The sequence below is a fragment of the Carcharodon carcharias genome, chromosome 2 (assembly GCF_017639515.1).
Source record: "Carcharodon carcharias isolate sCarCar2 chromosome 2, sCarCar2.pri, whole genome shotgun sequence".
Classification (NCBI taxonomy): Eukaryota; Metazoa; Chordata; class Chondrichthyes; order Lamniformes; family Lamnidae; genus Carcharodon; species Carcharodon carcharias.
Genome location: NC_054468.1, coordinates 87,472,593 through 87,500,517, shown reverse-complemented (window position 1 = coordinate 87,500,517; position 27,925 = coordinate 87,472,593). Strand labels below are relative to the sequence as shown.

Below are 27,925 nucleotides of genomic sequence, written 5' to 3'. Positions count from 1 at the left end.
TCTATTTTTGGGCATGCCAGGTGTTGCTCCTGGCATGCTCTCTGCACTTGTCATTGAGCCAGGGCCCTTGGTTTGATGGTAATGAGGGACATACTGGACCATGAGGTCACAGACTATGGTAGAAATTGTTCTGCTGCTGCTATCACCCAAGTGCTTCAGAGATACCCAATTTAGCACTACTGCATCTGTTTGGAATTCAATCCATTTATCATGGTAGTAGCGCCAGGCAACACAATGGAGAATGTAATAAAATCAGAAAATGCTGGAAAAACACAGCAGGTCTAGCAGCATCTGTGGAGAGAGAAACAGAATTAACATTTCAAGTCCGTGTAAAGAGTCATATGGACTCAAAACGTTAATTTTGTTTCTCTCTGCACAAATGCTACCAGACCTGCTGAGTTTTTCTAGCATTTTCTGTTTTTTATTTCTGATTTCCACTATTTTGCTTTTATAACAACGGAGGATGTCCTCAGTTTGAACCTGGGATTTTTAAAAGACTGCATGGTGGTCATTCCTCCCAATACTGTCATAGATGCACCTGCAATGTGTGGATTTGTGAGGACAAGGTCAGGTAGATTTTTCCCTCTTGTTGGTTCCCTCACCACCTGCCACAGGCCCAGTCCAGCAGCTATTTCTTTCAGGATTCACCCAGCTTGGTGAGTAGTGGTACTACCGAGCCATTCTTGGTGATGGACATTGAAGTCCCCCACCCAGGGTCTGTGCCCTTGCCCTGCAGTGCTTCTTCCATATGATGTCCAACATGGATGAGTACTGATGGAGTAGGTGGTAATCAGCAGGAGGTTTCCTTGCTTGTAATTGCTCTAATGCCGCAGGGCCTAGTGTAGTGCAGAGACAATGTTGAGGACTCCCAAAGTCACCCCCTCCTGACTTTGGTTGTGCTAATACCAATCAGATGGAAACTCTGGTTTATTGGAGTCTGATTTGGAAAGTGTAGTGCCTTTGGGTTAATAGAGAAGGCAGAAAAGTATAGTCCTCAGGGCTATTGATATGCGCATGAAAGCTGTGATGATATTGCCAAGAAGCAGTGTGTAAATGAGCAATTGAGGATGGAGATTAGAATTTTGAAGAATACCAGATGTAACTGTGCAGGTAGGGGAGGAGAAATCATTAGAGGCGATTTGTTGAGACAGGCGTGAATAGACCTAAGAGCAATAATATTAAGGATGACTGCAAAAGAGAGACAATGGGATAGGGATGAAGAGGTTGATGATGCCTAATTAGTTCAGTAGAATTTGTTTCCTCATTCAGCATGGTTCAGTATTTTCTTTCAGATCTTTCCCCAGAGGTGGTATCTATTCGCAGTGTGGTCCATGAAAATCTTTAGTCAATGTTCTATCCATATTGGAAAGCCATAATACACAAAGAAAATTCCAGAACATAGCGATGTCATTTTCTCTGCTTGAAGAGTAAAGAAATAAGTTTGTTAGGTTGGCACAAACAGTCATGGTATCTTATGCTTGGGGATCCTTCAATTTGTCACGGTGAGGTGGGATGCAGCGACACACCAGCACTCCTATGACATCTCCAATTGGTGCCAAGAAGTGGTCAGACTGAGTGTGTGCTTCTTATCTATTCAGCATGGAAAGGTAGTGCATTGAGAGAATGAAAGTGTCAAATAACCAAAGGTGGGAGTGTGGGTTGGGTGGTTGAAGACGATAGGTCATGTGATGAAACCACAAGGAAAGCATAAACCAGAGTTGGCAACCCTGAACAGGCTGCCCAACCTCTGTGACCAGGCATTATTAGAAAGTGAGGGAATGTTGAAAATCCATCAAAGTTAATCAGTTTGAGGACCATTTGAGGTTGCAGGAACTTGAGCAGCCATTTTGGAATTTGAGTAGAAAACAATGAGGATTGGTCAGTTTGTCCATTTTCTCACCTCTGTCCAACTCAAGTACGTTTTCCTGTTAAATCCAGAAGTCCTGAGAGACACAGGGCTCAGTCTGGTGAGTGGAGCGCTGTGACATTGTGCAATTTATTAATAAACCTGAAGGGCAGCAACAGTCTCAGTGCATGTGCCCAGGTCTTGGGAGGATTTCAATGCCTCCTCAGCAAACGCTACTACGCTCCGACCCTGCTTGTTGAAACAACAGCTCTACAGCAGCACTGATGACTGACAGAGTACAAATGATATGAGGTTGGATTATTCATACCTGTCTCCTCATTGACAGCTCCTTGAGGTTGGCAAGAGGAGGGAGCGTTCAGTGGATTCAGGACATAAGCTGGGATGTGGAGGGGTGGTTAAATAAAAATTGCTGCTGTTTCAACATTTAGCTGAGCCCATCTCCTGCAAAAGGCAGTGCACTGTCAAAATAAAAGACTGAGGCAATTTATTCAAGATGAGAATGGAGTACAGCAAACTATGTAAGACCTGGCTTCAATCCCCAATCTGTATTGTACAGTGATAGTTGAGGATGTTAGAATTGGCTTCAGTACCTGAGATAGGGAGAGAAGAATCAATTGGCATTCCAGTTCGTGATCACCATCGAGTAGCCCACCTTGTAAATGCTGCCTGGTGAGATTGGCTGTGAAACTGACCATAGTCAAACAGCCTGCCAGTATTCACTTCCTGGGCTCACAGGCAATGAATGGCAAAGTGCCTGACAATCCTGTCAGCAAGCATGAATCAGCACCGTCAGAGCAAGCAGGGGAAAAGGTGGGAAAGGAAGAGATAAAATGAGAGATGAATCAGCCTAAGTAATAAAGGGAGAGGCAGTTAGCTGTTTAAGACTTCAGTGACGACAGATACTTGTGTATTGCCTTGTTATGGTTATGCTGTGGTGCAGCATTAATTAACCACTGACAGTGAATTGAGGTACCAGTGGGGGCCATGAAGCATGAGAGTCTGAGTGAAGGGTCTGAATGCTCTGAACATGGAACGCCAGCAAGCCTAAACGGCTATCCTGAGAAAGGCTGAGAGTAGACACTACGCCAATATAAATTGTTGACCCCAGCAAGTCTGAGTCTTAAACTCCATTAAGTCTGAATGTAGTGGGGAACCCCTCAGTTTTGAATGGATTTTAGATCACTGTTCGCAGACCCAGGTGTGAAAGGACAATGTCTGACCCACTGTCCCACCCAGACACAGTGTGAAAAGACAGTGTCTGACCCACTGTCCCACCCAGTCCCAGAGTGTGAAAGGACAGTGTCTGACCCACTGTCCCACCCAGTCCCAAAATGTGAAAGGACAGTGTCTGACCCACTGTCCCACCCAGTCCCAAAGTGTGAAAGGCCAGTGTCTGACCCACTGTCCCACCCAGTCCCAGAGTGTGAAAGGCCAGTGTCTGACCCACTGTCCCACCCAGTCCCAAAGTGTGAAAGGACAGTGCCTGACCCACTATCCCACCCAGTCCCAGAGTGTGAAAGGATAGTGTCTGACCCACTGTCCTATGCAGTGCCAGAGTGTGAAAGGCCAGTGTCTGACCCACTGTCCCACCCAGTCCCAGAGTGTGAAAGGACAATGTCTGACCCACTGTCCCACCCAGACACAGTGTGAAAAGACAGTGTCTGACCCACTGTCCCACCCAGTCCCAGAATGTGAAAGGACAATGTCTGACCCACTGTCCCACCCAGTCCCAGAATGTGAAAGGCCAGTGTCTGACCCACTGTCCCACCCAGTCCCAAAGTGTGAAAGGCCAGTGTCTGACCCACTGTCCCACCCAGTCCCAGAGTGTGAAAGGCCAGTGTCTGACCCACTGTCCCATCCAGTGCCAGAATGTGAAAGGACAGTGTCTGACCCACTGTCCCACCCAGTCCCAGATTGTGAAAGGCCAGTGTCTGACCCACTGTCCCACTCAGTCCCAAAGTGTGAAAGGCCAGTGTCTGACCCATTGTCCCACCCAGTCCCAGAGTGTGAAAGGACAGTGCCTGACCCACTGTCCCACCCAGTCCCAGAGTGTGAAAGGATAATGTCTGACCCACTGTCCTATGCAGTCCCAGAGTGTGAAAGGCCAGTGTCTGACCCACTGTCCCACCCAGTCCCAGAGTGTGAAAGGCCAGTGTCTGACCCACTGTCCCACCCAGTCCTAGAGTGTGAAAGGCCAGTGTCTGACCCACTGTCCCTCCCAGTCCCAGAGTGTGAAAAGACAGTGTCTGAGCCATTGTACTCAGTACGGAATCCCCCTCCTGTCCTTGATATTGATGCTACCCTAAATCCAGAAGGCTGCAGCCATGTTAAATGACCGTTAGGTTTTGCTAGAACTTTCTGACAGCTGATTCTGCCATAGCCTGTTGTGCCTGTGTCGGCTCTTTGAAAAAGATATCTAAATAGTTCCACACCCAATTCCTCCCCATAACCCTGCAAATTAGTCCCCTTCAAATGCATGTCCAATTGTCTTTTGAAAATTGTTGTGGTATCTGCTAACACCACTCTTTCAGGTAACACATTCTAAATCTTAACAGCCCTTGGTGTGAAAAAGTTTCTCCCTACTTCCACTCCAGTTCTTTTGCCAATTATTTTAAATCAATGACCTCTGGTCACTACCCATTTTCTCCCTATCAAAAAACTCAGGTAGCTTTGAATACTTCTGTTGGGTCTCCCTTCAACCTCCTCTTCTCGAAAGAGAACAATCACAACTTCTCTAATCTCCCCACACAAATAAAGTCACTCATCTCTGGTTTAACCTTAGTAAACTGCCACTGCACCCTCTCCAAGGCCCTGATATCCTTCCTTAAATAAGGTGCCCAGAATTGTATATTATAATCTAGCCTTTGGAAAGCCACGTATCCCTACTTTCTGAACCGCCTTGTCTTATCAAATTATCCTGTCACCTTCAAGGATTTGTGAATGTGCATTCCCAGATCCCCTTTGCTCTTGCACCCGTCTCAAAATAGTACCATTTAGATTATACTGCATCTCAATGTTGTTCCTCATTAGGGTGCAGCATCTATCATCTGCTTGCCCATTTCACCATGTGGTCTCCTAAAATCTCCTCCTCAATGTTTACTACACATCTGAATTCCGTGTCATTTACAGACTTTTAAGTCATGCCCTGTATGCGCAAGTTCAGGTCTTTAATATATGTCAAAAAGTGCAGTGGTCCTAACAGTGTTTCCAGGGAACTTGCTGCATATTTCCCTCCAGTCAGAAAAACCATTACTCTCTGCCTCCTACCTCTTGGACAATGACTTGCTTAATTTACCACCATCCCATTAATCCCATGCACTTCTATTTCTGAATGCGTCTGTTATGTGATATTTTACCAAATCTTTTTTGAATGTCCATATTTACATAATCTACTACACTTCATAAACCCCTGTGTTACTTCATTAAAGGACTAAATCAGGTTAGTCAGACACAAATCATTTCTCAAATCCATGCTGTGCTTCTCTAACTGAGAATTAATTTTGTCTTTGACAGTGCTCTCTTGTAGTTTTCCTACCACTGAGATAAGACTGACTGGCCTATAGTTACTCGGATTCTTAAAATTTGTTCGTGGCATTTGGGTGTCACTGGAAAAGCCATTATTTATTACATGTCTAAAATTGCCCTGAGAGATGTTTTGGTGCAACAAACTCACTTGTTAGACCATTTCAGAGGGCAGTAAGAGTCCACCATGTTCCTGTGGGCCTGGTGTCATGTATGGGCCAGACTGGGTGAGGACAGCAGGTTTCCTCTTTTTAGAAAAGTTAATGAACCTGATGGGTTTTTACAACAACTCAATAGTTTCATGGTCACCATTACTGACACAGGCTTCTTCTATAGTTATTAATGAACTGAATTTAACTTCCCCATCAGGCCACTGGATGACTAGCCCATTAGAATGGGTACTAGGCTACAGTAGCTCACTTAACCCTCTCCCCTTTTTTGAACAGGGGTGAAATTTTGGCACTTCACCAGTCCTCTGGCACCATTCCCACATCCAAGGAGGATTGGGAGATTGTGAGCAGACTTCCATCCTTGTGGTCCTTCAGCAACCTAAGATGAATTCCAACAGGACTGGGGGGCTTGTTGACTTTGAGCACTGCCAGTCAATTTAGCACTTCTTTCCTATCCATATTCATCCTATCCAATATCTCTACTCCCCCATCCTTTACAGCAACATTAATTCAACCATCTTATTTTGTGAAGGCAGATGTGAAATACTTGTTCAGTACCCAGTCATGCCTTCTGTCACCAAGAGAATGTTTTCTTTTTTGTCCCCAATTAGCCCTACCATCCCGTTAACTTTCTTTTTCGACATGTTTGTAAAAGATTGTTGGGTTCAGTTTTACACTACACACTAATCATTTCTCATCTTCTCTCTTGGCCCTTCTTATACCACTTTACAATTTCCCCTTGTATGTTCTGTATTCTAACTGGCTTTCTATTTTATTCTGTGCCTATAATCTGTCATAAACTTTCTTTTCCTGTTTTATTTTAATCTCTTCTTTGTCATCAGGAGAGCTCTAAGTTTGGATGTTCCATTTTTCATCCTTATAGAGAAATCTCCGGTTTATCTCCATCTTGGTGGCCTGCCATATTGTTTTCTTGGCCAATCTTTATTTCCAGTACACTTGAGCTCGATCCCTCCTGTTAGCACTGAAATTGGCTGTCTTGTGGTTGGGCAGTTTCGCCTCTCATTTTCCTTTGTCCCATTCCATAACTACTTTAAACATAATATTATGATCAATATTACCAGATGTTGTCTCAATGAAACATGTCCCACTTGTCCTTCATTCTCCAAAACTACAGTAAGCATGGTTTCCTTCATCATTGGTTAGAAACAGACTGATTAAGAAAGTTCTGCTGTACATATTTTATGAATTCTTCACCCTCCTTGGCTTTTACACAGTTTCTTCCCTACCCTCAGATCATATTAGGGTAACTGAAGTCCCCTACTATTACTGCGTTATTTTTATGCATTTCTCTTAAGTTTACCTGTTAACTTACTTCTCTATCTCCTCACTATTTAGGGGATCTTTAGTAAATATCCAGTGATCAACCAACTTATTTTCTGTTTCTTGACTTCAGCCAAATAGATTCTGTGTTTGAATCCTTTATTATCTCATCCCTCTGTAGAACTGTAACATTTCCCTTGGACAATAATTGCCATCCTCTTCCTTTCTTTTTCCCTTCCTTATCCCTCGAGGTCAGTTCTCACCCTTGCACATGTTTAAGGCAGGTCTCCATTTAGGCACTATATCATAACTCCACGTTTCAACTTATGCTTGTAACTCATCAACCTTATTTGTAACACTCCTCACATTACATACATACATTCCAACACCATGCTAGGCGGCTTTGCTTTTTTGCCTTATTCCTAGTCTTTCTACGCAGTTCTTTGTCCTGTTGTTTAATGTCCCTCTTGGTTTTCCATGCTGTGTGTTTCTCCTCTCTGCTGTTGCTAGAAGCTACATATGTTCATGCACAGGGCCCTGTCCTCTCCCAGCAGAAAGAACGTGCCCAGGCATTGCGCCTTTTTCAATGAAACAAATTTGTTTTAACCCTCCACCACAGCATTAATTAACTTCCTGGTGAGGACATTGGTCCTATCCCTATTAATATGAATCCTGCCTGGCTTTTGTACACGTTTCTCTTGTGCCAGGACTGGTCTCAATGTCCCAACATTCCAAAGTCCTCTATTCTGCACCACTTCTCCAGCCATGCATTCACCCATGCCATCTTCCTGTTTTTATACTCATTCACACATCACATGGAGAGCAAATCTAGAGATTACTCTATGTTTATGAGGACTACGGTGATTTTCACCGACACCTCCCTCTCCTCTCCACACTGCCCCCACCCCGCCAACCCCAACCGCCTCATCGATAATTGATAACCATTGCCTTAGTTCAGACCTGACAATGAGCACTTGAGCAAGCTCCTGGATGGCATATAGTATCAGTGAAAAACATATTGGGTCAGTGGGGCAAAAATAAATGATAATAGCAAGGGTTTTCTCGGAGACTTGTCTGTAAATTCAATAAATGGATTACATAGAGATACAATCAGGATTAAAAAGCTCTACATTTTACTCTCTTGCCTTTCTCTCCCTCTCTCTAGGACTGTACTCCGACCAAGACAACAACAGTTCGACCCAGCCTCTCTGTTGAGAGCCTCCTAGAAACAAGATGGCTGGTGCCTCGGTAAAGGTGGCGGTGAGAGTCCGGCCTTTTAACTCCAGAGAGATCAGCCGGGAGAGCAAATGCATTATTCAGATGTCGGGGAACACAACGAGTGAGTATCTGCTTCTGTACCACACTGTTCAGTCTGCCCTCCCAGGGCCTGAGAGAACGCAGAGCCAATAGAAAGACAAAACCTGGTTATGCAACTTTAAAGGCATTAGAGCCAGGAATATTAATTGCTTCCTAGCGAGGCTGAGCAATCAACATCGTCCTGCTACTGGATGTTATCAGAATGTTCTCTAATGTTCACTAAACCTTCTTTGTGTGACTGTGATTTACTCTCTGTGGAAAATGGGCACTTCGTTGAGAGCAACTGCTGGGATTTCCTATCTTTCTGTTTAGATTAATTCTGACGTGGCCCAATGGCTGGACAGAGAGTATGTAGTCTTTTATACTGAACGGCTGTGTTTTTTTTCATATACGTGAAGAGGTTTGCAAAGGGTTTTGGAAGATGGCACACTCAGTGCACTGCCCTAAAGTGGGTAATTTATGAAATACCATGCTGCACCAACCAAGAAGCTCTCAGCTTTGGTTCCATCTCTTTGTCAGTATCGATGGGAATGGGGTTAGGGGGTGATTCAGTCAGCCTCTGTTACCCAAGGTATGGAAAGGATGCCTAGTGAGTCCTGCTGGGAAATGCAGCTTTGTGAATGCCAGAAGTGATTATGATGTCGCGGTAGTTGAATAGTCCATTCCATGAGGGTCGAGAAGCTGTTACTGGCGTTGCTGGGTCCCAGCGAGAATCAACGCCTCCAACAGGGGAGCAAAGGACAAATATAGATAATAGGAAGGAAATAAATAAGATGCGGAAATTGAGTTTGTGTTCAAACAAATGGTGCTCGGCCTTTGTTTTATTGTGGGAAAGACTCACTGAGGTGTGAAATGATGACACTAAAACTGAGGGAGCAATTGGTATTATCCACCACTTAGTGTTTACTTTCAGCATGAAAGGTGCATTATTTTTGTGAAACAGCTTCCCTGTTCATAAAGTTTATGACTCCAATTGAGTGGAAAATGTTAGCCCAAAATACCATCACACACAGCGTGGTATTGACCAAACTGAAACTACAGTGGACAGCGCAGTGTTCTTGTTAAATGTTTTTGCTGACTGGCTGTTCTGGCAAGACTTATTTAGGTTAAGGTGACTTTGAGGTGGAGCTTCTCTCTGTTATCCTGTGGGTATAACTGAACTCTCAGTGATTCTGATTCAGCCTATTCACAATTTATGTTAGGCTCAAGGAATCAAGCAGAGAATACCAAATATAGTGATGTGACGCGACCCTTACTGGAGAGATGTCTATGAGAAATATCTCGTTCATGGTTCATCTTAATATTTTAGAGGTAATGTTTAGTTCTGGGAAGAATGTTATGAAGGTAAGGTAACTTAAATGCTGAGCATTAGAGATTGCCAAAACCCATAAAAGAAAATGGCAGTTCAGAAGGTTACCCATGTATATTTAACAGATTCAGAATAGAAGAGATGGAGCCATAAAACAGTAGGTGGGCTTACTTAGCTGAAGAACTGGAGACATGATATCTACACTGCTTGCAAAAGTGCAGTCCAGAGAGATGTTTTGTTTTGGGAGTTAAAGCTAAATTAATTTAAAAGCATTCAGTGAACCCTGAAAGGCTACGTCATCTTGGATTTGGGTTGAATGTAAGAAGGTTCTCTGATTTTAATTTACCTGAGCATAGTGCAGCAGGGAAAGAAGTTCCATACTGAAAAGGTGCTGCTGTTAGGCTCTAGACATTTAGGACTCAGAGAAGCCCTTGGAGCTGCTTGGTGCAGTTAGGGCTCAGGAGAAGTGCTGAGGAGTTGAGAAGGTGGCATAAAGTTGTTGGTTCCATGCTAGAGTCCAGAGAAGCCCTGAGAGCCATTTATAGCTTGGTGCAGCCAGGAGATTGGAGTTCAGAGAAACCCAGGGGCATTGGCTGCTTAATGAAGCTAGTAGCTCTGAAAGAGCTGGTTTTGAGCTGGTAATTAGAGGTGGGAGTGCGGTTTTGTGAGCCACATGGAATTAAGTCTCAGGAGAAGAGATTGAACCATCGGGGGATGAACAGTTGTTGAGGCAGCTTGAGTAGGAGTTGCTTCTGACGAAATTCAGAGTCTAGATCTTTGAAAATAAAGAGTTTAAATCCCTCATGAGGGACACAGGGTTTTAACAAGATATTTTGATTTGCAGGGGTCACTGAGTGGGTTGCTGAGAAATCCATGGATCTGTCATGGTTGCATCTGTCATTTAATGTGCAGTGTGGTGTGTTGGACCACAGTTTGCCAGTTAATTCATATTGACCTCATGTTAATTCTGAATGTTAGAGTATAAGATAGATATTATAAATTATTATCCTTTTCTGACTTTGTATAGTAAAGTTTATTTTGTTTGTTTAAAGCCATGCAATCTTGTGGCTTTATTCTCCTTGTGGGTAACTGGGATTTCAAACTTTCTCTACTTTAAACAAAAGGTTACTGGTCCTTAACCGGACTGTAACATGTTCGATTGGACCATTGCTATACAGTGGATCATTGAATACATTATTCGATCTAAAACAGCTTCTGTCTTCAATACTATTGTACACCTATGTCTGGGGAGACATTCTCGGCTACATGTGCGTGGGATGAAGTGCAGGATTTTGTCTGTCTGGGGTGATGTATGGCTGTGTCTGTCTGGGATGATGTAAATGGCTGTGTCTGTTTGGGATGATGTACATGGCTGTGTCAGCCAGAGAAGATGTACATGGCTGTGTCTGTCTGGGATGATGTATATGGCTGTGTCTGTCTGAGATGACGTACGTGGCTGTGTCTGTCAGAGATGATGTACATGGCTGTGTCTGTCTGGGATGATGTACATGGCTGTGTCTGTCAGAGATGATGTACATGGCTGTGTCTGTCAGAGATGATGTACATGGCTGTGTCTGTCTGGGATGATGTATATGGCTGTGTCTGTCAGAGATGATGTACATGGCTGTGTCTGTCAGAGATGATGTACATGGCTGTGTCTGTCTGGGATGATGTACATGGCTGTGTCTGTCTGGGATGATGTACATGGCTGTGTCTGTCTGAGATGATGTACATGGCTGTGTCTGTCTGGGATGATGTCCATGGCTGTGTCTGACTGAGATGATGTACATGGCTGTGTCTGTCAGAGATGATATACATGGTTGTGTCTGTCTGGGATGACGTACGTGGCTATGTCTGTCAGAGATGATGTACATGGTTGTATCTGTCTGGGATGATGTACATGGCTGTGTCTGTCAGAGATGATGTACATGGCTGTGTCTGTCTGGGATGATGTACGTGGCTGTGTCTGTCTGGGATGAAATACATGGCTGTGTTTGTCAGAGATGATGTACATAGCTGTGTCTGTCTGGGATGATGTACATGGCTGTATCTGTCAGAGATTATGTACGTGGCTGTGTCTGTTTGGGATGATGTACATGGCTGTGTCTGTCAGAGATGATGTACATGGCTGTGTCTGTCTGGGATGATGTACATGGCTGTGTTTGTCAGAGATGATGTACAGGGCTGTGTCTGTCTGGGATGTCTGCTGTAAAGATATTCACTGGGAATTTCTTCAAGACGTCTCCCGTTCTGCAGCCATAAATTTACCAGAAACAGAGTTTCTGCCAACTTATCTGAGGAAATTCCCATGAGTGCACATGAATATACAGCTTCATTTGATAATCCCACACCTCCAATGAGATGCTGGGGCTTGTGTTGACAAATCCAGGCTACCCTATTGTGGTCCTGTCTCCCACGTGTGCTCCCATTGAATATGGATTTGCTACTGGGACCAAGGGATTGGAGAATTAGTACTTGGAAATATATCACTGTTCCTTCACTGTTGCTGGGTCAAAATCCTGGAACTCCTTTCCTCGAACAACTGTGGGTGTACCTAGATCAGATGAGCTGAAGCATTCAAGAAGGTGGCTCACCAGCACCTTCTCAAGGGTAGTTCAGGATGGGTGACAAATGTTGGCCTTGCCAGGGATGCTCACATCGCATGAAAAAAAAAAATGCATGGACTTCAGTGGGGAAGACATTACCCATTAAAAACTGAATGTGTCTCTTCCTGATTGGCAGGTCACTGAAGACATTTTGTGAGGAAGTGAGGACTTGACTGAGATTGGGGATATGTAGATGGAAGGCAATGTCAGGTGGACTCTGGAAATTCTATCACAGCCTTTGTTGTTTGTCTTGAGTGGACCTTTCCTCAAGAGTTGTCTTCAGTGACCTGCCAATCAGCAAGAGACACAATTAGCTTTTAATCCCACTGAAGTCCATGCATTTTTTTGTCTTTCATGGGATGTGGGCATCACTGGCAAGGCCAGCATTTGTTGCCCATCCCTAACTACCCTTGAGAAGCTGCTGGTGAGCCACCTTCTTGAATTGCTTCAGCTCATCTGGCCTAGGTACAGTAGCTCCTTTGTCAGGAGCTTTCGAAAGTAAACTATGAACTGGGCTTTTCCATAGTCCACTTGGGCTTTTTAAAAAATTTGCTCAGCATTTGTTGTTCATCCCAAATTGCCCTTGAGAAGGTGGTGGTGAGCCTCCTTTATGAACCACTGCAGTCTATGTGGTGTAGGTACACCCACAGTGCTGTTAAGTAGGGGGTTCCATGCTTTTGACCCAACGATGATGAAGGGATGGTGAAATAAGTCAGGATGGTGTGTAACGAGGAGGAGAGCTTGCACGTGGTGGTGCTACTATATGCCTGCTGCCCACTTCTAGGCAGCAGAGGCCATAGATTTGGGAAGTACTATCGAAGAAGTCTTAGCAAATTGCTGCAGTGCTTCTTGTAGATGGTACATGCTGGGGCGATAGAGGCTCGGTGCCAGAGGGAATGAATATTTAAGGTGGTGGATGGGGTGCTGATCAGGTGGGCTGCTTTGTCCTGAATAGTGTTGAGCTTCTTGAGTGTTATTGGAGCTGCATTCATCCATGCAAAGGATGTCCCTTCATTAATAACAACTTCATTTAATACAGTTTCTTTAACATAATGAAATGTTAGAAAAACAAGAAGTTGAGGAGGTTTGTGAGGTAGGATCATCCCCTTATGAATCCATATTGGTCTCTGTTTAGTTAATTGTTATTACAAAAAAGATACTCCTCAAATTTACTCCTTATAATGAGTGCCATTGTTTAACACAAAACGGCCATGAAGCTAATCAGTGTGTATTTGTCTGAATCTGATTTTTAAGATGGAAATCATGTTAGGGTACTTCCAATCTATCTGCACCTCCCCACGCCCAATGACTCTCTCCTCATGATTCCAGTGCCTCTTTCCTAGTCTCTCTCAAAACTCTAGAATCGATACTGCCCATCTCTGGTTTGTTAATTTTCAATCTTTTAAACTTGTCTAGGACGTTGATCTCTTTTTACATCAAAGGTCATTGATTTTACATTGTTTATCTCTGTTTGTCTTCCCTTGTGAATTCTTTCAAAACATGAGTTATATTTCACTCATCCTACATTTCAGTTCTGTTTGCATCTTATATAATTTTTGCTTCACTGACTGCTCTTTTTTCTCCAAAAATATACTTTATTCATAAAATTTGCAAAGGTATATTACTTAAGAGTTCAACTTTAACATTACATAAAGTGTAAAACATATCCATTTCTTTCAATCCCATAGGTAGCACTCTGAGTTGCCTCAATACATTTGCAATTACTGGTTATTTTACAATATTCATTTCATGTCAGACATACAGCCTGGGGAATTTACATGATTTCCAACCCCTCAGTGTTCAACAGCAGGAGGGCCTTAGACTGCGGTCTTTCTCCAGAGAGCCTTAGCGGCTGCTGCCCCAAGCTTTAGAACGTTCCTCAGCATGTTGTCCTAGACCTTGGAATGTGCCCTGCCAGTCTGCAACACTTGGTCGTCGACAACTGTTTGCACCGGAAGACCAGCAAGTTTCAGGCAGACCAAAGAGCATCTTTCACCAAGTTGATGGTCCTCCAGCAACAGTTGATGATTATCTTGGTGTGCGTCCCTGAGATCACAAATGGAGTCCTCTGTTATTGAGCTACTTGGGATAACCACTGAAAAAAAATCATTGCACCTTTTCCCAGACTTAATTTGCAAATGCACATTCCAGAAGGAGGTGTACAATGATATTTTCTCTATTGCAGCAATTCTGAGGGATTGCAGGAAGGATCTAATGGGAACGTCCCTTCTCACCACCAGCCAAGCTGTGTCTTGGTGTTTGTTTGAAAGTTTTGGGAATCAGGCATTCTTTCAAATGAATTGACAGTTTGCTCAAGGAACCATCCGCCGGGATCCACTATCTGCTTTCCCCAAAGGACTTAGAGGCTTTTATGTGCAGACCACCTTCTGAATGGTCATGTAGTCAAAGGTATTTTCTGCATAAACTTTTCCACAAAGACCAGGTGGTATGGCATGGTCTAACTGAATGGAGCGTTCTGTGGAAGTGTGGCCAGACCCATCCTTTGCAACACCAGGGACAGATACAATCTCAAGATTTGGTGATACTTTGGTACAAGGGTCTATGCACAGCTTGATGCAGCCACACACAAAGGTGGCTTTCAGGATGAGGACGATGTTGAGTATATTTTTCTCCCCTTTATCTAGAAGCTTGTACATTGTATCCCTGTGGACATGGTCCATATTCAATCTCCCAATAACGTGGAAGATGGCTCAGGTGATCACCACAACGCAGGAGTGAGGAAAGGGCCAGACCTGCACCATGTAGAAGAACACTATGAGCCCCTTGCTCTAGATGACCAGGTTCTTATCTGCATTGGAGATGAAGCGTTGCTCCCACATGAATAGTGCTTTACTATAGCTACACATTCCTTCTAGTTTTTGGTGCACACTCTGGCCCCTCCAAACCCACCCCCATCACCTTCAGGTAGAGTGACTTGACAATGAAGGGGACAGGATCAATTGGCCCAGTTCCCAAAGAACATGGCCTTGCTCTTGCTGCAATTTACTTTGGGTCCAAAGCAAGTTTGAACTGCTTGCAAATATTCATCAGTCTGTCCACTAGCAGTGGATCCAAGCAGAAGCGATGTCGTCACCCATGTACAGGGAAGCTTTGACCTCCATGTCTCTGTTGCCTGGATTATTACACCTCCTATGCCTGCATCCTCCCTGTTAGACATGGCAAAATGTTCAATACAGTACATGAACAAGACAGGGGACAGGGGCTCAGCCCTGTCTCACTCTGGATCTGATTAGAAAACATTCTGATTCACCCCATTGATTGAAACCACGCTGCTGATGTTAGTGGAGAGCACTTGGAGCCAATTGTGAATTCCCTCCAAAAGCCCAATTTTGGAGAGCACATCCATTATGTAGGTGTGCGATATTCGGACAAAGACCTTCTCCTGATCCAAGTTGAAGAGGCGAGCATCCACCCTACTGCTCCGCGCAAAGGTGATCATGTTGCTGAGAAGAGCAAGGCACTTACTGATGGTTATAGTTTTGGGGAACAAAATACAGTTATGTTTAGTTCAATCCCAATGCCTTTGTCCATGTCTCTCCATGCCCCCCGGATCTCCCTTTCTACTTGTTTCTGCTTTTACTCATTTATTTCAGTGAACTTGGTCTCTTTCCTTCAGAATTGGTAGAGGTCATTTTATGTTTTTACATCACCTTTAGCCTGTTAATCCATATTGGGTCATATTTGTTTAGTCTGAGCTTCTTGGATCATAATATGCATTTATCTTGCATTATATCATTAAAGGCATTCCACTTGTCCTCCACTAACAGTGAACCATGCGCATCAATTTGTTTCCAGCCGTCCCTTTTTAATTTAAATACCTGGATGCTATCTGCCCCTTAGACCTTGGTAAACATCCTGTGCTAAAGAAACCCTAAAGATGCTACTTTTACTATTAGGAATGGGCGGGTTGTCTTATGAGGAAAGGTTAGACAGGCTAGGCTTGTATCCACTTGAGTTTAGAAGACTAAGAGGTGACTTGATTGAAGCCTTTAAGATCCTCTGAGATATTGACAGAGTGGATGTGGAGAGGATGTTTCCTTTTGTGGAAGAATCTAGAACTAGGGGTCATTGGGATTTAAAAATAAGGGGTCGCCCATTTAAGACAGAGATGAGATTTTTTTTTTCTCAGAGGGTCACGAATCTTTGGAACTCTTCCTCAGAAGGCAGTGGAAGCAGAGTCTTTGAATATTTTTAAGACAGAGGTAGATTAGATTCTTGATAAACAGGGGGGTGATAGGTTGTTGGGTTAGGGAGAAGGGTTATAATCAGATCAGCCATGATCTTATTGAATGGCAGAGCAGGCTCGAGGGGCTGAGTGGCCTACTCCTTCCTGCTCCTAATTTGTATGTTCATACATTCATATATGTTCATTCTCTGCATGTTATCTTGACAGCAGGTCAAGAAGAGCTCTGCCTGTTGCATCCTTGAGTCATGACACAATCATGGGGAAGCAATAGTGTAGTGGTATTGTCACTAGACTAGCAATAAAGAGACCCAGGGTAAAGCTCTGGGGACCTGGATTCGAATCCTGTCATAGCAGATGGTGGAATTTGAATTCAATTAAAATCTGGAAGTAAAAATCTAATGATGACTGTAAAACCGTTGTTGACTGTTGTTAAAAACCCATCTGGTTCACTAATGTCCTTTAGGGGAGGAAGTCTGCTGTCTTTACTTGGTCTGGTGGGAGGGTGACTCCAGGCCCACAGCAACATGGTTGACTCTTAAATGGTCTCAGAACAAGGGCAATGAGAGATGGGTAATAAATGTTGGCCTAGCCAGTGATGCCCACATCCAATGAATACAAAAAAATCATGTATTTGTTATGTTTATTAATTCTGACTCTGAACATCCCAGTTTACAATTGCAACAACACCTTGAACTCTCCCATTAAACAAACTGTTTCCACATACCTAGGAATATGTAGAGATTATGGAAGCAGGTCATTCAGTCCAATCATTCCATGTTGCTGTTTTACCTCCACACTGGCAAACAGTCCCAATCACATTCACCTTCTTTCTCCACCGATTCAATCTAATCTCTAACGTTGACCTCAATTACTAACCTTGGAAGCCTCTAGACTCTCTGTGTGAAGATATTTCTCCTGCCCTCTGATCTAAATCTCTCTAATTCTTTTACGTTTAATCCTGTGTCTATGGCCCCTTGTTCCCGCCACTTCAACAATTGAAACAGTCTGATTCGATGTACCCTCTTCCACCCTTTCATAATTTGAAACACTTACTTTACCCTACAATTTGCATTGTTCAAACAGAAAGTCAGAAGGGGTGATTTTTGCTCAACAAAGGGTTCAATAAGATGGCCAAATAGGGTCTTAAGCTGCAACACCGATATAGCCACGTTTAGCACAAGACATCACCTTGGTAAAGGAGTTGAAACGAGCGCTAGGAATGGCCATCTGGAGGCTTGCTAAACAGTAGTAGATTGCTACTTCAAATTGCTTGTTGGTGGTAATTAAGGAAGCAACACAGCACTTTGGCAGCTAGCACTTCAACTATTGCCCTTTCCTAACAGTGCCCCAGCTGCAAACATGCCATAGATGCTGATTTCAAGTGCTAAGGGATAAGCGTGTGAGAAATAGAAGTAGGAAGCAGCCACACAGTTGCTCAAGTCTGCTCTACTAATTCAATAAGATCATGATTGATCTTCAACCTCACCTTCACTTTCCTGCCTGATCTCCTTATCTATTAATTCCCTTGGCATTCAAAAATCTTCTGATCTTGGCCTTGAAAATCCTCAATGACAGAGCATTCACAGCCCTTGGAAGCAGACCATCCCAAAGATTCACAACCCTCTGAGTGAACAAATTTCTCCTCATCCCAGTCCTGAATGAACAACACCTTATTCTGAGACTATGCCCCCTAGGTCTAAACTCTCTAGCCAGGGAAAACAGCCTCTCTCCATCTACCATGTCATGCCCCCTCACAATCTTCAATGTTTCAGCGAGATGACGTCTCATTCTTCTATATTCCAGAGAATAAAGGCTTATTCTACTTAATCTGTCCTCACAATCCCCTCATCCCAGGAATCAATCCGGCGAACCTTCATTGTGCTGCTTCTAAGTCAATTATAACCTTCCTGAGGTACGGAGACCAAAACTGTGCACACCATCCCAGGTGTGGTCTCATCAAAGCCCTTTACAATTGCAGTAAGCCTTTCTTACTCTTGTACTGCAATTGCCTTGCAATAAAGGCCAGCCTTAGTTTTTGCCTTCCTAATTGCTTACTGTACCTACATGTTAACTTTCTATGTTTCATGTTCAAGGACATCTAAGTCCTTCTGAACACCAAATTTAATAGTTTCCTGTCATTTAAAAAATATTTATTTTTCTATTCTTCCTCCTAAAGTGAATAATCTCATTTTTCACACATTATACCACATCTGTCACCTACCTACCCACTCATTTAACCAATCTATATCCCTTTGCAGACAATTTGTGTCCTCCTCACAGTTTACTTTCCCATTTTGCTTTATATCATCAGCAAGCTTGGATACATTGCACCCAGTTCCTTCATCTAAATCATTAATATAGCTTTTAAACAGCTTAGGGCTCAGCACTCCTTGTGACATCCCTGCCTGCCCAACCTGAAAATGACCAGTTTATTTCTACTCTCTGTTTTCTGTCTTTTTAAGCAACCCGCTATCTACGCTAATATATTACTCCCAACCCATTGATCACCAGTCTTTGTGTGGTACCTCATATAGATTTCCAAAAGGCGTTCAATATGTGACATTAACTGGTTCCTCTTTATCTACCCTGCTAGTTGTATCCCCATTAGGAGACTTAGCACTTAAAGAGATACTCATAGATTCATAGTCATTGCTGCTGTGGCTGTGAAGAGGGCCTCTGAAATACATTGGGTGACTTTCTGGGCCACTTTGTCAAGGCTTCTCCAACACTCAAGCAACATATATTGTGGAAATTCTCTGAAAACTTTACGTAGAAATATTAAGTGCTCTGCTATTCGACTGTATAGGAGTCACCAGAAGAAAGGGAGTGATTGGTTATCAACATCTTGCTGGTGGTCCCCGTTAGCCTGGATGATGAATGGGAGGAGGGCATGAGGTTAGGCAGAGCAGCACCAGCTGCTGCTGGAGAGAGGGACAGGAGGGTGGGGTGGACTCCTTCCCCCTGTGAGCACAGGGCATCTCTCCTTCTCTTGATTTCTTCACTAGGACCTCCAGTGCCACATCAAAAGACCAGTGCATCCTCATCCTTTTTCTCAGAGCCATCTTGCAACATGCTTCTAAATGCTAGCCAGAACACTCCACATATTCAGTGGAAATGGCCACGAGGAACCCAAATATAATGCTCAATGAAAGTTGCCCCTAATCAGTACTTTTGAGCATTAAACCTGTAATTTATAGTTTAGTACCTTCAGGCAAATTCAAATTATAGTAAACAGCAATTGTCTGCTGAATCCAGACTTTTAAACAGACAAATCTTATTAGTACTATGCACATTTGTCCAAAGTATCTCATAATAAAACCTAGAATTCCATTAGCTTTATTGATACCAAACCTGAGGTGCTGCCTTGAATGTCCTGTGAACCTGTATCCCAAAAATCCCTGTGCCCTTCCACAGCAGAGTATTATAACTGCTGAACAAAAACAGAATTACCTAGAAAAACTCAGCAGGTCTGGCAGCATCGGTGGAGAAGAAAAGAGTCGACGTTTCGAGTCCTCATGACCCTTCGACAGAACTTGAGTGAGTCCAAGAAAGGGGTGAAATATAAGCTGGTTTAAGGTGTGTTGTGGGGGGGGGAGTTTGGGTGGGGGGAGAGAGAGCGAAGTGGAGGGGGTTGGTGTGGTTGTAGGGACAAACAAGCCGTGATAGAAGCTGATCATCAAAAGATGTCACAAACAACAGAACAAAAGAACACAAAGGTGTTAAAGTTGGTGATATTATCTAAACGAATGTGCTAATTAAGAATGGATGGTAGGGCACTCAAGGTATAGCTCTAGTGGGGGTGGGGGGAGCATAAAAGATTTTAAAATATTTAAAAATAATGGAAATAGGTTGGAAAAGAAAAACCTATATAATTTATTGGAAAAAACAAAAGGAAGGAGGAAACAGAAAGGGGGTGGGGATGGAGGAGGGAGCTCAAGACCTAAAGTTGTTGAATTCAATATTCAGTCCGGAAGGCTTTAAAGTGCCTAGTCGGAAGATGAGGTGCTGTTCCTCCAGTTTGCGTTGGGCTTCACTGGAACAATGCAGCAAGCCAAGGACAGATATGTGGGCAAGAGAGCAGGGTGGAGTGTTAAAATGGCAAGTGACAGGGAGGTTTGGGTCATTCTTGCGGACAGACCGCATTATAACTGCTGTTTGTTTTTGCTTTCCTATCTCTTTGTAGGGCAACTAGTCTTCTTCCTTATGCCAACCTGAGGGCCTATGGCCTCCCCCTTCACCACCCCTGCCACCCTCAAAGAAAAGAACACATCTACTGACATAAAATGGGTACTATCAGATATTGAAGTACATGCCTGACTATAGGTTGAATACAGAGATAGTAGTTCCCCTTCCCCACACTTAGCTGATACGAATGTCACTACTATGATACCAAATACATCGAAGGGTTTAAGGCTGACGTGAGTCTGTCTTCTTTCTTATCCCCGCTGCCCCACCCCTGCATTCCCTTGTATTTCAACCCTCATATATAATTCCTATTTTTGATTTTTCACCCTCTATATACTGTATTGCAGGTTAGGTTCACAGACAGATGTAGCACGAGAGTGACTGGACATGTTGTCTCCCGATGTAAAACCCACAGCACTGGCTAGTTGGGGAAGGGTTGATTGCTCGGCCCATTAGTCAGCAGAGTGACAACGCCCATGATGCTAAGGCTAGTGGTACGGGCAAGGCTGATGCTTCTTCACACAAAGGGAAGTGGAAATCTGGAACTTTCTCCCCTACCAGGCTGTGGGTGCTGGGCCAATTGGAGCTTTTGTGTCTGAAATCATTCGATTTTTATTAGGTAAAGATGTCAAGGGATAGGGAACAAGACAGATAAATATGGTTAAGGTACAGGCCAGTCTTGATTTAATGTAATTGGTGGACTCAAGGGTCTAAATGGTTCATTGCTGTTACTTGCTCTCTGATCTAACTTGAAAATTCCCAAGTGAGGGTGGCAGGAGGGTAGGGGGCGCAGGCTAGGGGGAGGGAGGGAGCTGGGATCCATTAATCCTCACCCATAATAAACCCTGAAAAGCACCACTACTGACAGAGGGAGCTTTCTTTCTCTCAACTGGTGTCATTCTAATCCTCAGCCACCGCAGTGCCTGGCTGCCAAACACCAGGCTGTCTTCAACTTGACACCAACACATCTGAATAATTTACATCCTCAGTGAGTACGAAGGGAGCACTCCCAGCATGACAGGGAACAGCTCATTCCAGCTGCTATCCTGTGAATTTCCAGTGAATCCAATTCCCCTCCCTCACATCAAGTAGTCAACAAAAGCAGTGTCAGAATGAGTGCCTTTCCAGCAGAACAGAGTGCACTATAAAGGCAGCAAGGCTGGTGAATGATTGGGTGAGGACCTTTAGATGTAAGATGGCCAGCAGCACTTGAAGCTGTCCTGTTTATGTTTTAATGAAAGCTCCTTTAACAGCCTGACACATTAGCCCTCTTGATATCCACTCTGCTCTCATCTTATACAATATGCAAGAGAAGGACTGAGTTGGTGGGGAGAGGTGGGGGAAGTGAGATAAATCAGTTATTGTTTTCCTCTCTTTTTACTGCCACTATTTAAATATACTGTCATCATAGAAACATCTGTTTCATGCCTCAGCGCAGTTGACTGAGGTGTAGTTTTGTGTTTATGTGTGTGTGTGTGTGTGTGTGTGTGTGATCCCCTCCCAGTGCAGCAGCCACTACACACAGTGACACAAAGAAAGAGGCTCACTGGCTTGCTCTGTGAGCATCACTGGAACAATAGGGTCATTGCAGTTCAACATCAGAACAGTCCAGAATATTCTAAAGCATGACCTGGACACAACAGTTGGATATTTTTGGGCAGGAGTGCATTTTTCCAGATTCTTTATTGTTGTGGGATGTCAGATTGACATTGGTGAGAAGTTTTCAATGCATTTGCATCATCAGCAAACTCAACCATGATCCTGTATTCATACTTCTTCCAAGCCTGGCCTTTGTCTGAAGCTGGTGACTATATCTTGGTGATATCATTCCATTGCTGATTGTAGCTGCTTGGCTTTTATTATTTCAATCTTGTTTTTGTTTCGTTTTTTATAACTGGATCTTTTCGGAAATGGTGAAGGAGAAAGTATTGAAAAGATGCCTATTAGGCATAGGGCACAACCATATTCAGATGCTGGAAATCCACGGGTGGGACCCACAAGGTGGCATTACCATCACACTACTGGAGGATAAGGTACCACAGTGCTAAGACATCAACAGAACATCAACATCAAAAAGGTACAATGGTCTGGTGTTTTTAGTTGACAAATTCAGCTTGCTCCAATTAATCTCTAGTTGAGGACATGTCTGTCCAGCTGGCACAACTGATCACTGTGCCATTAAACACTGAGCTGGTTTACTGCCAATGTGGGCTGTTTAACAGACTGCTCAGTGTGTGTGTGTCTGTGTGTGTGCGTGTATGTGTGTGTTGTGTAATCCCAGTGGAATGTGCATTTTCCCTGACACAGTTGTTCCGTTTGTCCTGTGGTCACTTGTGGGATTAGATGCAGGCGAGGTTTTAGTAAAAAGCACAAACTGGAACAAAACAGCTGTTGGTTGGAGTGAGAATGAGGCACAGAGATGACATTTTACTGTTAATCCCTCAGGTTGGGGCGGGGGTACAGCGCTCGTATACATTCTGATGCAGGGGATTGTTTTACTGAACCCCATGCTCAACAAAGTGAGGGACGTTAGTGCTGAAGAATGGGCATTTCCATGTCAAGTATTCTATGATGGCATCAAACATTCCCAGGTCAGGTACAGCACCCTTTAGATACAGAGTAAAGCTGCCTCTATACTGTCCTATCAAACACTCCCAGATCTGGTACAGAATGGGTTAGATACAGTGTAAAACTCCCTCTGCACTGTTGCAATCAAACATTTCCAAGTCTAGTACAGTAAATGCTGCCAGGGCAGGTACAACATGGATTAAAAAATCTCCAGGATGGTTTGAGGGCTCTCAGCTTCTTCCTCGAACAGAGGCCTGAACAATCCCCATCCACCACTACTCTCCTCCGTCTGGCTGAACTTGTTCTCCCACTGAACAATTTCTCCTTTAACGCCTCTCACTTTCTCCAAATAAAAGGTGTGGCTATGGGTACCCGCATGGGCCTCAGCTATGCCTGTCTCTTTATGGGGTATGTGGAACATTCCTTGTTCCAGTCCTACTCAGGCCCCGTCCCACAACTCTTTCTCTGGTACATCGATGATTACTTCGGTGCTGCTTCATGCTCTCGTCGGGACCTGGAAAAATTTATTAATTTTGCTTCCAATCTCCACCCCTCCATCATTTTCACATGGTCCATCTCTGACACTTCCCTTCCCTTCCTTGAACTCTCTGTCTCAATTTCTGGTGATAGACTGTCCACCAATATCCATTACAAGCCTACCAACTCCCACAACTACCTCGACTACAGCTCCTCACACCCTGCTTCCTGTAAGGACTCCATCCCATTCTCTCAGTTCCTTTGCCTCCATTGTATCTGTTCTGATGATGCTACCTTCAAAAACAGTTCCTCTGACATGTCCTCCTTCTTCCTTAACCGAGGTTTTCCACCCACGGCCGTTGACAGGGCCCTCAACCATGTCCAGCCCATCTCCCGCGCATCCGCCCGCACGCCTTCTCCTCCCTCCCAGAAATATGATAGAGTCCCCCTTGTCCTCACTTATCACCCCACCAGCCTCCGCATTCAAAGGATCATCCTCCGCCATTTCCGCCAACTCCACGTGATGCCACCACCAAACACATCTTCCCTTCACCCCCCCGGCGGCATTCCATAGAGATCATTCCCTCCGGGACACCCTGGTCCACTCCTCCATCATCCCCTACTCCTCAACCCCCACCTGCGGCACCTCCCCATGCATACGCAAAATATGCAACACCTGCCCCTTCACTTCCTCTCTCCTCACCGTCCAAGGGCCCAAACACTCCTTTCAAGTGAAGCAGCATCTCACTTGCATTTCCCCCAACTTAGTCTACTGCATTCCTTGCTCCCAATGTGGTCTCTTCTCCATTGGAGAGACCAAACGCAGACTGGGTGACCGCTTTGCAGAACACCTTTGGTCTGTCCGCAAGAATGACCCAGACCTCCCTGTCGCTTGCCATTTTAACACTCCACCCTGCTCTCTTGCCCACATGTCTGTCCTTGGCTTGCTGCATTGTTCCAGTGAAGCTCAACGCAAACTGGAGGAACAGCACCTCATCTTTCGACTAGGCACTTTACAGCCTTCCGGACTGAATATTGAGTTCAACAACTTTAGATCTTGAACTCCCTCCTCCATCCCCACCCGCTTTCCGTTTCTTCCCCCTCCCTTTTGTTTTTTCCAATAATTTATATAGATTTTTCTTTTCCCACCTATTTCCATTATTTTTAAATCTATACCTTTTATGCCCTTTTAGTCTTATTTCACCCCACCCCCATTAGAGCTGTCTGTACCTTGCGTGTCCTGCCATCCATTCTTAATTAGCCCATTCTTTTAGATAATATCACCACCTTCAACACCTCTTTGTTCTTTTGTCTGTGACATCTTTTGATTATCTGCTTCTATCACTGCTTGCTTATCCCTACAACCAGCACCACCCCCCCAATTCTCTCCCCCAAAACACCCCACCTTGAACCAGCATATATTTCACCCCTCTCCTATTTTTACTTAGTTCTGTTGAAGGGTCATGAGGACTGGAAAAGTCAACATTGTTCTTCTCCGCCGATGCTGCCAGACCTGCTGAGTTTTTCCAGGTATTCTGTTTTTGTTTTGGATTTCCAGCATCCACAGTTTTTTGTTTTTATCATTGAAGCTGGATAGAAGGCCAGCAATAGGTGGAGGCAAAAGAGATTGACAAAGATGTCATGAACAAAAGGACAAAGGGATGTTAATGACAGTCGTCCTGCTAAAGGAAGTGCTGATGGTGGCATTAAGGTCAGAAAGCAGAATGTGATAATAGCAGGACAAGGGTAAGCACTCTGGAAAGAACAACATGAACCAGTAACAGATGGCCCTAAAAAGGATGGTGGAATTAAAGATCGAAAATAGGATTAAAGGTGGAGATAAAGCAATGAATAAAAATAAAAATGTGGGTAAAAAATAAAAATTAAAAAATAAAAATGAATATTGAAAAAGGGGATAAAAAAGGGGTGAGGATGGCGGAGAGAGTTCATGGTCTGACGTTGTTGAACTCAATGTTATAGAGTCAACGTTAAGTCCAGAAGGTTGTAAAGTGCCTAACTGGAAGATGAGGTGTTGTTCCTCCAGTTGGATTGGACTTCACTGGAACATTGCAGCAGGCCAAGGACGGACATGGATGAGAGCAGGGTGGAGTGTTGAAATGGCAAGCGATGGACATACTTGTGGACAGACCAAAGGTGTTCCGCAAAGCGGTCACCCAGTCTGCGTTTGGTCTCTCCAATGTGGAAGAGACAACATTGGGAGCAGCGAATGCAGTTAACAGCCAGCCAGCATGAAACGCGTGCTGAAAAGCTCAGCACTGTCGGGGTGGAGGCGTGAAGAGGGTAGGCGATGATGTCACTGCAGGCACGGGTGAGCGCTGCGAGAGAGCTCCCTGAAGGCAGAGAGCTGCCTCAGGGAGCTGCAGACCTTAAAATAATGAAACAGAGCTCTAAAGAGCTGCAAAAAAATGTCCATGTATCACAACCAAGCACTTGAAAGCATACTTCATAAAATGCTGTCCCCAGATATTTCTTTTTATTTTATTTCCTAGCGGAGATTTTATCCCACCCTTGGATGAGGTTTCATGAAAAATGTAAAGGCTGATTCGCCATCCGCCAACCATAAGGTTGGACGAGCCACGAAAAATCGTAGACGATTGTGCCATTAGCAGGCTTAATTGTCGGTGGGCCCACTTCTGACATTTGCATGCACCCGCTGAGCGAAATATCACATGAGTGCACGATCACATCTGGATGCTTGCCCGACGTCACTTTGCGCAATTTTACGCCCGATCGGGTCAGGCACGCACCCACCCGGGGACGTAAAATTCTTCCCGAAGGCTGCACACAGGTTGAGAAGGATGAAGAGGGGGTGTTTACCCTTGTCACAGCCACAATGGATGTCCTTTGTGATTTTGGTAACGGTTGTTTCAAAACTGTGTAAAGATTTTAATCATGGCATTCTGGGAAAGATGGACATTAATTTGGTAGTTGACAATATTTCTGGCACTTCGGAGAGGAAAGGCAGAAAAGAGATGGGGAGGTAGTTTGCAAGGACAACGGAGTCAAGAGTTGGTTTTTTTGAGGAGAGGGTGATGATGATCTCGCGTCATTCTTGCATTGGCAGGCTGTGACTAGTGGGGGTACCGCAAGGATCAGTACTTGAGCCCCAGTTATTCACAATGTATGTCAATGATTTGGTTGTGGGGACCAAATGTAATATTTCCAAGTTCATGGATGACACAAAGCTAGGTGGGAATGTGTGTTGTCAGGAAGATGTAAAGCAGCTGCAGGAGGATTTGGACAGACTTGGTGAGTGGACAGGAACATGGCAGATGGAATATAATGTGGAAAAATGTGAGGCTATCCATTTTGGTGAAAAGAACTGATGTGCAGAGCATTTCCTAAATGGTAAGAGATTAGAAAGTGTAGATGTACAAAGGGATCTGGATGTTCTTGTCGATAAGTAACTGAAAACTAACATGCAGCTCCAGCAAGCACTTAGGAAGGTTAATGGATTTAGCCTTTATCACAAGAGTATTTGAGTACAGGAGTAGTGAAGTCTTGCTTCAATTGTATAGAAGCTTGGTTAGGCCGCACCTGGAGTACTGTGTGCAGTTTTGGTCCCCTTACCTTAGGAAGGATATTATTGCCATAGAGAGAGTGCAATGAAAGCCCACCAGACTTGTTCCAGGGATGGCGGAACTGTCTTATGAAGAGGGATTGGGGAAACTGGGCCTGTATTCTCTGGAGTTTTGCAGAATGAGAGGTGATCTCACTGAAGCCTACAAAATACTTAAAAGAATAGACAGGGTAGATGCAGGTAAGATGTTTCCCCTGGTTGGGGAGTCTCGAATCATGGGACACAATTTCAAAATAAGGACCAAGATGAGGAGAAATTTCTTTACTCAGAGGGTTGTGAATCTTTGGAATTCTCCACTCCAGAGGGCTGTGGAAGCTCAGTCATTGAGTATGTTTAAGGTAAAAATTGATAGATTTCTGACTAACAATAATGTAAAAGGTTATGGGGACAGTGTGGGTAAAATGTATTGAAGTGTTCCATTTAGCCATGATCGTATTGAATGGCGGAGCAGGCTCGATGGACTGAACGGCCTTCTCCTGTTCCTATGTCCCTATGATGAGAGTTAAAGGGGGCAGTGGGAGCTAGTAGGGCAGGAGGGTGAGGGTTCGGAGATGACGGGTGAAGGGGCGCTGAGAGTAGTGGGAGGGGATACGGAAAGAGAAGCGGTTTCTGGGGGTCGGCAGGATGATGGGGGGAGCACATCTACAGTGACAGGTGTGGGTTCCTTGGGAAGGTAAGGGATGTAGACATTCACCTACATGGGGCAGAGGGTTGAAGGGTAACCAAGGGAAGGTCAAATGTTACACTTTATTTGGGGGATGCTGCGGTCAATGGCTATAGGGGAGAGGTTGTGAGTCACAGGTGGAGGGTAAAAG

General features: G+C 44.2%; 1 protein-coding gene across 17 annotated transcripts in view; it reads left to right on the top strand.

Annotated features, from left to right (window-relative positions):
• Positions 1-8,073: 8,073 nt before the first annotated feature.
• Positions 8,074-27,925, top strand: part of kif1aa (kinesin family member 1Aa) — a 290,591-nt gene continuing 270,739 nt past the window's right edge. For all 17 annotated transcript variants that reach the window (XM_041175369.1, XM_041175336.1, XM_041175327.1 and 14 more), the window contains exon 1: positions 8,074-8,179. In XM_041175369.1, coding sequence (XP_041031303.1) covers positions 8,074-8,179 — 106 coding nt within the window. The remainder of the gene's footprint in view (positions 8,180-27,925) is intronic.